The sequence below is a fragment of the Hyalella azteca genome, unplaced genomic scaffold, assembly GCF_000764305.2.
Source record: "Hyalella azteca isolate HAZT.00-mixed unplaced genomic scaffold, Hazt_2.0.2 contig7177, whole genome shotgun sequence".
In the NCBI taxonomy this organism is placed as follows: Eukaryota; Metazoa; Arthropoda; class Malacostraca; order Amphipoda; family Hyalellidae; genus Hyalella; species Hyalella azteca.
In genome coordinates, this window is record NW_025937306.1 from 301,141 (window position 1) to 312,640 (window position 11,500).

An 11,500-nucleotide genomic window follows, 5' to 3' on the forward strand; every position below is an offset into this window, starting at 1 on the left:
TCTAAACTAATCTGGTGAGCTCGATACCTACTAATCCTTATCTAATAGTTTCCTTAGTTATATTGTAAATACAGTCCCTGAACTAAAATTATAAGCCCTAATCTAACTAAAGATTAACGTAGGAATTTCCGAGAAACGGTCATTTTTCAGTCATCATAAAATTATTTACACGGAGTCCTGTGACCAATTCTGTGGCAAATTCTAAATTTCAAAATGCCTGCATTTTTCATTTGATGCCTGCTACTTAAGTTTACCTTTTTGCGTGCTGACTCAGAAATTTGAAAAATTATAATTTGCCAAGCAAATGCAAAAAAATTATGGCCAATTGTTAGTTATATTTGCTTATATATTTTTTTATAATATATTAAGCTTATTCAACATTTTGAATATTGAAGGCAAAATTGATCAAAGTATTTATGAGGATAGATCAGTGCGTCGTAAGTATTTGACATCGCGTAATATTTCAACTGTATGTACGAATAAAAGGAAACTTTCTAACTTCAATATCACTAAATAGCCAATATTCAAAAATATATTGACTCTTCCATGTTTAAAAAATGTTAGAAGAACGAAAATTTTGTTGTCTGAGCCCCATTTTTTTCCTCAAATACTTCCATTTTAGTTCCCTAGCTTGGTAGAGAATGATTATGCTAATTGAAAGATGTGCCTATGATCGGTGTCGGGCGGGCAGAGGCAAGATAGCTCAGCTCAAACACAAACCGGGGGCCGTGGTGAGCCTTCTGGGAAGAGATTTTGGTTTAAGATGTAAGATAGCTTACCCACCTAACTATTGAAACGCTATGCATCAATTATACAACTCGGTTCCTACATTATTTACCATACCAATCGCGAAAAAAATCGCAAGTTACTTAGAAATTTAAAACTCTTTCATTAAGCCTCGAGGTTCTCTTCATTATTTTTTAAGTTCTCTAGCACTGATCATTGCCAGTCTGTTGACGCAGAAAACACCGCGCAGCTTGTATATGTACTACCAGCTGACATCTGCTCGCGGAGAAATCTACCGTTCTGTGTGCGCGCTAATGAACCTAAAGCGAAAACTGAGACGTCTAGTCAGTTGTGTTATGTACAATGATACGGTATTTGAAAGTAACGGGGAGTATTTTGTCTTAGTATCTTAGCATTAGTGGGTTCGTTGATTTTTTGTTTTTCTTATTTTAAACAGAGCCACGAAAATGTAACTGATTGATATATTTTGGAAAAAATGTTGAAGACGGAAGATGCAGAAAGAATTACAAAATATAATTTATGCGACAATAAAGTATTTGATTACGAAATGTTATTCTAATTTATCGAAGTGGTAATTGGTTTATTTCAGTGTGAAACCTTTAATTGGCTTAGCGCAAGCCACGACGAATCTTAAGGTAGTGCCTCTATTCGTCGCATAACTGGATTCATACAACTAAGTTGTTAGAACTCTATTGTGGCTTTTTGCGCTCGATTTGAAACCTCTCTCAGAAGAGGCTCAAGTTAGAAGCGTTTCCTTTCTCAATTTCTCTGAATTGCAGAAAAAAATATATATCTGAGACCGTGACATGTGGAACGCAAATTTTTGCCTTAATGGCGAACACCATTTGTCCCAGATTCCAAGTTGCTTATCTCCTCCATTGTAGAATTGGTGACGTATATCGAGCTGAAAAAGACTATTACTTCTCGAACGCTCATCTGCATCGAAATTTCTTACTCTCTACATAGGTGACCCTAAATATCTCAATGAATAGGAGACGAAGAAGACAACCAGTTATCGAGAAACTAGACTCGCGACCAACTGGCGGTCTCTAGAAAGGGAAACCGATGGGTCGATTATGAGACGCCAAGCGACAGATCGCTTACAGAGGCGTTTCGCGTGTTGGCGTCAGCTGCACTGGCCGAAATCTTGTAACTGTGTCGCCAGTCTTGCTGTTTGGTTGTGCTCAGCATTTCGTAGCATGTCTTGTATTGTTTCCACTGTATTCTCCGCTTGAGGTTTTTATGCAAAAAAGTGGGTCTCAGGTAGTCCTAACAAGTAGGTCTCACGATAAATTTGTATGTATTACGTATACTATACTATTGGTAATGTTAATTCCTTGAAATTTTACAGGTGAAGTGTTTATATTTCCAGAAATCATGTTTTGCCGGTGGTTGCTACTTAGTGTTGCAGGATCCCTGTTAGTATCCTGTCAGGTACTAGCTCAGTTTAACTCCACGGACCCTTCACTAAACTCAATACTGACAAACGCTGATCAGTCTAGTCCCATCATCCGAGCGTACACGCTGTCTAATGATTTCCCTAAAAGAATGGTCAATTCTTACCTGAAACTTCAAAGTAACAGCTCCTCCAATAAGTTTCCGCTTAAAATTCACAAACGCAGCATTGAAGAAATAACGAAGGAAATCAAATCAATTGTTGGGGATTCAAACGTACGGGTTGCAACTGAACTCCAGCAAGGCTTGTCCTTGTCAGATGTCTCCCTCTTGGCAGTGAACAATTCTGGAAGTTCTTCTCCAGATGTGACATTGAACATCGGTAACAACAGCGTCACCATTCCGGGCGACACGATCCCTATGGGACCAAAGGAATCCAAGCAGTCGTCCAGGGAGCGTCGACAGCTTCGTGAGTAAAGTGATTCATACTGTGTTTGACTTCTCGTTAAATGTTTGAGTTGATGGTTCTAGAATCTTGGCCCTCATCCTTTTGTTTAACAATGTCACATTATTTTTGAACGTATTTATTGTAATATTGTAATAGAACATATATATTTCATTCAGTCCAAAAAATAGTTTTTAAAAACTGCTTTTTCTGACTTTTAGGCACTAATAAAGATTTTTTTAGTTTTTTACTTTTTTAGTTTTTAGTTATTAGTTTTTAGTTTTTAAATAAGGTTATAAAGATAATTTGTTCTAGGAATTCGCCCACTAGGCAACTTCACTCCATCTCACTAATAAAATATTCAGTTTTAGTAATATTTCAATATAAGATTGTAAAAGATCAATTATGTTTTAATATCTTGTCGAATAATTGCGGGAACTCGCCATGCTTACTAAATATTTGCTATTAAGGCTGCAGTCCTATTAATACCGCAGCATTAGATATGAGCTAATTATTTTCCTATTTCTCATTCTAAAATAGATTTAAATAATGACAATATTTAATATTTTATTTTGTTATGGTATGTCCCTTTTTTGTCGACAGTGTTAAATGACCGTCATCTAAAAATTGCATATCTTCACACTTTTAATGTTAGTTCTGTCACTAATTGGACGGTTTATTTTATATCCGTAGTATCTACTAACGAATTTGGATTGCAACCCTTTGGAGTGCAAAATTTGCTGCTGCCATCCTCATAATAGAACACTCAACATAAAAACGAATGACTCTGCAAGTTGACCACATGTCGGCGGTGTAGCGTCATCTTGGTTACAACACACTTCGGAATCGGCCTATTTTCTGTGCTTCTCGTTGTAGAGTTAGACCACAGTGAAGAAAAAATATTTATTTAACACCCTTTACCATTTTTCCTCGTGATAGATATAGGTCGGATGTACGTTCATTTGAACTTTGGTTGCTCATGAAATTCAGATTTAACAAACTTGAGTATTTTTGGTTCGCGAATTTAACCATTTTTCCTTGCACTTGTGTGCGTGAAAAATGCATTTGATGTTATTTAAATGCAACAATTACGTCAAAAATCTAAATATTTTTCTGTAAAGCTTCTCTACGATCTTAACGGTCTTTTTCTCAGATGTAAACTTTTTATTTCATCGTCACTAATCACGCATTAATGCTGCCGTCAGTTGTTTCAAATATACTGAGTAGTGGACAATAACCATAACTGAAAACCGACTAATGATTTGAGTTTAGTTGTTCCTCTAGCTCTAGCACGTTCCTTTCACTTGGGCCCAAATTTTTCAGCTAGTTGCGGTACTCTTAGAAAATCTAAACTTTTTGTGAACGGTACCGCTATTTACAAATAATTTTAGCTTATTCTTTGTTTTTTTTTGCATACTCATCATCTTTCTTAAATTTCCTAAACTTTTAGATGATCTGTTTATTATCGCAAATTAGGAAACGCCTAGTTAATCAAGATTGGAACAAATAATTCTATTAGTCAAAAAGCGTTTGTTCAACCGCCTCAAAAACATCCATGCATATTCTTGTCCTTCAAACTCGCGCGATTTTAGCCGTCAGAAAAAGTACTCGGTTAAATACTCGCTCTTTTATCGTTAATAACTCAGTTTTTCTTGCTGTGCGACTACTATTGGATCATTTATATTCTATAGCATTTGTTTTTACTTATAGGTACCCTTTACACTCAATGTGAATGGCCACACTGAACAGACAATATTTCTACAGTACGACTGCCTGCATGCGCATTGTATAATATTTGAATTAGTGTCTTATTTTCTTGACGACTAAGACTAACTCTGACTAAACCAACAGCGTCACTGATCGACAATCTTGCTGAGCCTATGCGACGCATGTGGCCAAATGTCGAAGAGGTGAGCAAACGTTTTAATCAAGAATTGGTGCCATCTATTGGACAAACTCTTCATTCCATGGGTGATGAGATGGCGGATGTATTAAAAAATAAAGTATTTCCTGAGCTAGAAGAGTCCATAGTAGGACTGAGCAACGATGCTGTTCCAGTCATCAATAAAGGCATAGATTTGGCTTATGATGGCTTTGAGAGAGGAAAGAAAGTTCTAAGTCGAGCCACTGCAATAGCGATGAAAAGACTGGGCATTCAAATCCTAGGAAGGAGGAGGCATTATGATCTTTCGAATTTTGTAAATAATGTATCATATAGATTCAATGATACTCTAGCTCGCGTTACTAACACTTTGGTGGAAATGGTTAACCAACCGACTTCCGACTCCTCAACTAAACTTGACGTGAGCGTTGACCGAAGCTACGACAGCCACGACTTTCCTGACGTGACGCACAATGAGGACTACACTAACGACTACCAATACTACTATGACGACTATCCTCTTCACAACTTGGAACTTGACCCAGAAAGGGATCGCGCTCAGTCCAACGAAGAAAACATTGGCTTAGGCAGCCTGATGCGCAACACCGCGTACCTCATCTCCTCTACAATTCTTGGTAGCAACCTAACCAAAGCTGTATCGCCAATTGCTCGGACCGTTTCTAAGACAGTCGAGAGTTCTTTGCCTGCTGTGTCGTTCTCTAATGGCCGTATAGTGATTGATCTACCTGGACAACGCACAGATTCCGGAGAAGACGAGGCTAGAACGTGCACTACACCGTCCCAAGAACTCGGCTACTGTAAAGATTTAGCCGATTGCCCCGATCTCATTTTGGACCTGAATACCCTAAGGCGTTCCGTGTGCTTCAAGAGCATCTTTGTCCCTGGTGTTTGCTGCCCAAAATCTGGACAACGGTGAGAAATTAGATTCCGAAAACTTTTGCCTACCTAGACTGGTATAGAACAATAAATGTTATTATTAGCCCACTCTGTTGCACTGCAATTTAGGTCAATTCTTATAGCTGCTAAATTTTTTGAATACTCTAACGACCGGAGTGCAACGAAATTATTTTCGTTTGAGATTTTAAGATCGATGACGTCTGTCCATCTATTAAATAATCAAGATGTCGTCATTACTATTTTTCATTACACATCCTTCTTCTGCTTCTATAAGTGCGGAAATCCCCATCAGTCGTTGGAAAGCTGGTAAAATTTATTGCACGACTTACCGGGACAGTATTGAAAACTTGTTTTTTCATGAAAAGAATCTGTAGCTTCTTGAATAAAAAGCATAAATTCAAAATATTGCAGATAAGTAAATTATGATTATTGGCGTTTAAAGTATCACGAAGACAGATAAATCAATTTTTCCGGTTATTGCTTCTTCTTTTACAACTGGTTTTTACTCAGGAGTGACGATACCACCACTCAACGTCCCATTGGCGTCCAACGACCCTCGAGGCCAACTTCCGAGACGCGACCCATTTCTCGGCCCCAGCCTCCTAATGTGAATATTTACGACGTTTGTATCTAATTTTACTAAAATTAATTTTTACATACATAAATTAAAGAAAGATGAATTGGTTGGAAATTTATAATATGTACATAATTTCAGCGACTATGAGCTTTTCGCGGTAATTCTCTGCGCTGAAGTTGTCCCGTTTGCACTGCATAGCTCGAGTATTAGTCCATCTGCTGTACAAGTTGTTTGTCCTTCATCTTTTTAGTTCCGCATTTGCATGGAATATTTCACACCAAGCTAATGTTGCATGTAAAATATTTAGGGCATTTAGATTGAATTTAATATTAACAGCTTATCTAGTTTACCTAGTATAAAATTCAATATGTGATCGATTTCATGCATTTATCAGGCATAATATTTTGCGCTCTTGAAATCCCGAACATGTTTGAGTAACGGCATCGCGTTTCAGAGGAACCGGCTTAGAATGCAATTGATTGCAAGATAATTATAATTATAGTTCAGTTCCCTATAGTACTCGTACAGATGAGGTAATATCAATACGGTACTAATTATACGACTTCCATCCTTCAAGGCGGACCCTGCAGCGTCTCAGCCCAACCACGCCTTCGCCGCTCGGCCACACGCTCCTCCGGTTCACCCTAACGCTCGTTTCCGTACGTATCTCATCGTGTGTTTTAACGTAACTGGTGCAGGAGCAGTTTAAAAAATGAAACGAACAATACTGAATAAAAAGTTCTCCAACCTAAAATTTAAGTCAAATGCAAAATAAATTTGTTGAAGCGCTATGATTATCAATGTATACTGTTCGATGTGTGACAGTGTTTGTCGCGAGGCCATGTCACCATCCCTGTTTCACTGATTGGTTATAGCTCGAACTTTCGAGTTTATTTTATTGCTGATGTTGAGTTGGTGCTTGCGGTGTCCGATGGCTTATAGCTCGAGTTTTTGGTGGATATTTTCTTGTTGGTTTTGAGTTGGTGCGCTCCCTGGCCAGGTTGCGGCACCGCTCGTGTCCCGGAGACGCGTGTGGTGGGAGGCCACGAGGCGGCGCGGGGCAAGTGGCCGTGGATGGCCGCGATTTTCCTTCACGGACCAAAAAAAACTGAATTCTGGTGTGGCGGGTCTCTGATCTCGGCCAAGTTCGTGCTCACTGCGGCTCACTGCACCAAAGACCCTGCTGGCAAAACGTACGGCTTGATTTCATTTGTAGATTACATATTTTTGCCCCTCCAAAATTTGCGTCATCTAAATTCCCTTGTTCTGTTGGTTTGATTACGAACATTACCATTGAACTGATTATGCTCACACTTTCTTTTGTCTCAAGATGAATTTGTTGTGAGCTATTCAATACTATAGATAAATCTAGCGAAAGTTATTTGGCTCCGTAAAAATTGGGCAACAGATCCATCCCCAAGTTGTATTTTACTATTGCTTTAATAACAACGTTTGCTTCTTTCTACAGTTTCAACCCACAACAATTCACTGTAAGGTTGGGCGATCACAACATCTTCAGCCACGAGGACGATCATCTGAGCAATCCAAAAACTTACAAGTGAATAGATAATTTTCATCTCCTATCACCAGTGTTTCGAATTGATTCGCTTGATGTTATTTCATTGAATTTAGTATGTAAATTTGCTTGCTGTTTATTAAACCACGAAAGAGATTTCTCATGTATTTTCTTTTTGGAAATTTTCAAGTATTCAATGACTGCTTTTATTTCTGAAAACGCAATTAGTATCTTGTCATATATTATTGATAATTTTGACTGATTTTTTCTTATAATTCAGGGTGTCCACGATAAGACCACATCCTGAGTTCAAGTCCCGGGGCTTCTACAATGACTTGGCCCTCATCAAACTGGCGGAAGAAGTTCTCTTCAACGACTACATCGCTCCCATCTGCTTGCCGCCTCCGGACATGGCGGTCAGGGAGCTAGACCACCTCGTGGGCTTCACCCCGACCGTCATCGGATACGGGTCTACTTTTTACGGTAAGGCCTGGTCTGCTGAGACCCCATGAACGTCTTGTTTTCTATCATTCACATGTACCGAGCGTGTGTACTGTCGGATACGGGTCTACTCGTTACAATATAGCAAGTTTGCTGAGACTCTACGAACAGTTATTTGTTTAACACATTTAGTGTTTCCGGCGTGTGTGAGCGAGGAATATATCTTTAAGTGTTAAAGTTCTTGTTCTTGAAGCATGTACACATGTATTTTTGCAATTCGCAAATTTCAGCGTCGTGTACGAAATTTATGTACATTACGAAATGAGCCCTTTTATCAAATTTTATACGGTACAAAATTGGTACTATATTCCATATTTCAGATGATACAAAATGTGCCCTTTACATTCTAGACGATAAAAAATGAGCCCAATAACTTACATTTCAGACGGTACGGAAAGTCCTGTGTTGAGAGAAGCCAAGTTGCCAGTTTGGCGGAACGCGGACTGCGACTCTGCATACCTCCAGCCCATCACCGACATCTTCATGTGCGCCGGGTACGCTGCAGGAGGCACCGACGCTTGCCAGGTAAGCCCACGTTTCCTTTACCACATTTTTTGCTTCGAATTTTCCTCTTTTTTCGAAAAAAATGTATGCAATTATATTTTTCAAAAATTAAAAAATAACGTCCTCGGCATCAAAGGCTTAGTTTTGCATCGTCATGCTTACGTCCCTTAAATGTTGAATTTGTTATATGTTGCCTGTAAATGTTATCGTGTTTGAGTTCACTACTTACGTCGGAAAATCGGCATTTTGTTTTTGACAATGTTTTACTGTGCAAACTGCAACACATCATTATTAATATTCTTTTTCAATGATGTAACTGTTAATTCTGATGATTTATGCCTCAATGTGTAGCAAAGTGAGAAAATTGGGTTTCAATTAATTTTAAATGTTAAATTCATTCCTATTGTAAGTGAGGCAAAAATTTTTAATTGCACCATTAAATAATTTATTTGACTAAACGCGAGTCTTTACCCCCACTCATTGAGTGCATGCATAATAAAAAAATCTTTTTCTTCCAAAGTAAAATAACAAAAATTATATAATTAATTTTCACACAGCCTATATATTCTATATATTTTTCAAGTTGTAAAATATTCTATGTATAATTTTTAATATTATATTCTATATACCGGTATTATAATATATTCTATGTATAATTTCAGTTTAACTAAAACTCTGGAACAAGGCAGAGAATGCATTTGATTGTTAATGTGTCCAGGGCGACAGCGGTGGCCCATTGCTGCTGTACGGCTCCAGCCTGCAGTGGATACAGATCGGGGTTGTGTCGTTCGGCAATCGTTGTGCAGAGCCTGGCTACCCCGGCGTCTATACGAGACTCACCAAGTTCATGCCCTGGATTCACGACAACATGTTATTATGAAGCGTGTGACCTTCAAGATAATATGTTGATGTTCTCTAGGTCTTGATATAGATCTGTTGACTCGCGATAGTACATTCGCATGAATTTAAGCTACGTGATCTTAATCATACGTTAAGAAAAGAATAAGATAACACTTATGAAGGTAACACTGACTTGACATTATTTTTTTAACTGGTTTATTACTCATGTGAAGATAGTGATGAATATTCTTGAAAACCTGCGACGCTGTAATGTGCAAGTCATTGCTGTGTGAAGGACGCTTCTCGTCGAGGAAATGCGACACAGTTTGGGTCTCAAAGATTAATATGCCGCCGTTAATGGCTATAACAGGTCAGTGTATATGCGGAAAAATACCCAAAATTGATCTATTGTAGACCTATTGTGCCTCTTGATAGCAAAATCTATAAACAGCAGGTATGACTGCCATATTTTTTCGTTTGCACTTTTTTACGGTTTTCAAATTTATTCATGTCTATTTACGTAGGCATTCTTGGTTGGAGTTGACATTCAACCTCAAGCTGATAGAATCGCGCGTTTTCTATGAGTTTGCCACCTTTCTCGTATTTTAAGAGAACTTAATGTTGGGATTTGTACATACACTTACTTTTAATTATATAACGGACATCAAAAATTTTTTGTTATGAAGAAGCATCGAGAGCCATCCAATGGATTGTTACTAGTTTCTGGTGCCGAAATACTATTTTTTATAGGTACATCGAAATTTGAACATTTCGATGACGCTAGCATCTTATTTCGACTAATTCTATTGACTCATCGCTGTTGTCTGTTCGAGAGGTGATTATTTAAACACTGGACAATGTTCGTCGTTGCACGAACTGCATTAACTCTCAATTTTGCTTGAAAAATCTTGTGCTTGCGTTCGTTTGGTTTCGATCTTCAATGTTGCGTAGAATATTAACCATTATTGCTGAAATAAAACGACGATAAAGCTTCTCATGCCAATATATTTCGTGCACGGTAAAGTCGCCAGTCTCACCCGGAGCGATTAACATCTTTTATCATCCTGGGACGCTTATCATCCCGGATTGAGTGTCCATCTAAACTCACTAGACGGGCAGCTTAGTGACTAGGGTATGCATAAAAAAGGTAAAATGTATGCACTCCAGCCAGCGATGGCAAGATCTCATATTTAGGAAAATTTTCAGTTCACTTACCACTCTTTGTGCGCATAAAATTCCTACGAATCATAATCCTGTTGAATAAGAGTGACATTATTGTATTAGATTTGGTAAGCATTTCTCATTAGGGTACATTTTATTTCCATGCGTCGACGATAAGGTAAATTGCAAGCGCAAGTACTTTGTGTTATTTCAATTGAAATTGAAAGAAGTTAGGTTCAATGAAAATATTGTGTCTAAGTCAAAGTTTGTAATATGGAACAATTTGTTTAGTTGTCGACCTAGCATTTATTTTAGTGATTAAAACTATTTATGCAATATTTTTCTTTGGATCTTCTTTTTATTCCTTTACTATATAATAGTATTGCGCTCAAGGCGTCGGATATTGTCCAGGCTGCAATGTATCTGAAAATTTATTGTACGTTTTGTTTTCATATGCGAAAATTCCAAAGGCGAGATGAAGTTTACAATTTGTCATGTAAATCCAAGACAATATGATTGAATTGACGCAGCTTTTTAGTGCGAAATGTTATTTAGTTTCAGTCGGTGATAGAAAAATGTAACTAAAATGTCGAATAGATAGTCGCATTTTGCATATATAAAGCACCAACTGCGTTGCGCAGAAAACTAAGTACGAAAAGAATAGTGAAATTATTCTAACCGGATAATTTGTTATGAAACTAAAAAATTTAAATCAAGCACTTCGGAAATTTTTCAAGACAAGCATTCAAATCGAACCTATGGTGAGTACCTAGTTAGGGCACAATTGGTATGAGTGACGAACGGCGTAGGATTTCACTAACAAAATTCGGGGTATGCTTCAGCCTCTGCCCCAGAGTTGCTATGTTCGCGTTAGTGTTATTCTGGGTCAGTTGGCCAACTGATCGCAATCAGCGACTAGTCAGAACCTCCTGGCCGACTTTATGGTCTCCTGAGAGTAGGGCAAGAGTTGGCAGAATCCCCTCAGTCCCCTCACCAGGCTCTGGTAGCTGTCTG

The 11,500-nt window shown here is 38.1% G+C and overlaps 1 protein-coding gene across 2 annotated transcripts; it reads left to right on the forward strand.

Annotated features, from left to right (window-relative positions):
- The first annotated feature begins 2,068 nt into the window (after nt 1-2,068).
- Nucleotides 2,069-10,822, forward strand: LOC108668199 (proclotting enzyme-like). 2 transcript variants are annotated; one of them, XM_018155371.2, is made up of 9 exons: nt 2,069-2,611; nt 5,231-5,402; nt 5,898-6,009; nt 6,542-6,623; nt 6,965-7,157; nt 7,433-7,522; nt 7,761-7,963; nt 8,367-8,506; nt 9,204-10,822. In XM_018155371.2, the coding sequence occupies exons 1-9, from the start codon at nt 2,125-2,127 to the stop codon at nt 9,363-9,365; spliced, it is 1,641 nt and encodes a 546-aa protein (XP_018010860.1). In that variant the 5' UTR covers nt 2,069-2,124; the 3' UTR covers nt 9,366-10,822. The 2 variants fall into 2 exon arrangements, with proteins under 2 accessions (XP_018010860.1, XP_047737100.1); XM_047881144.1 differs by having other exon boundaries at nt 5,898-5,994.
- The last annotated feature ends 678 nt before the right edge of the window (nt 10,823-11,500 follow it).

What these genes read in the sequence shown, in the direction of transcription:
- LOC108668199 (XM_018155371.2), top strand. Translation starts at nt 2,125, where the DNA reads ATGTTTTGCCGGTGGTTGCTACTTAGTGTTGCAGGATCCCTGTTAGTA. An exon ending in TCACCCTAACGCTCGTTTCC is followed by an intron (nt 6,624 to 6,964) that starts GTACGTATCTCA and finishes CTCCCTGGCCAG; the next exon opens with GTTGCGGCACCGCTCGTGTC. An exon ending in AGCAATCCAAAAACTTACAA is followed by an intron (nt 7,523 to 7,760) that starts GTGAATAGATAA and finishes CTTATAATTCAG; the next exon opens with GGTGTCCACGATAAGACCAC.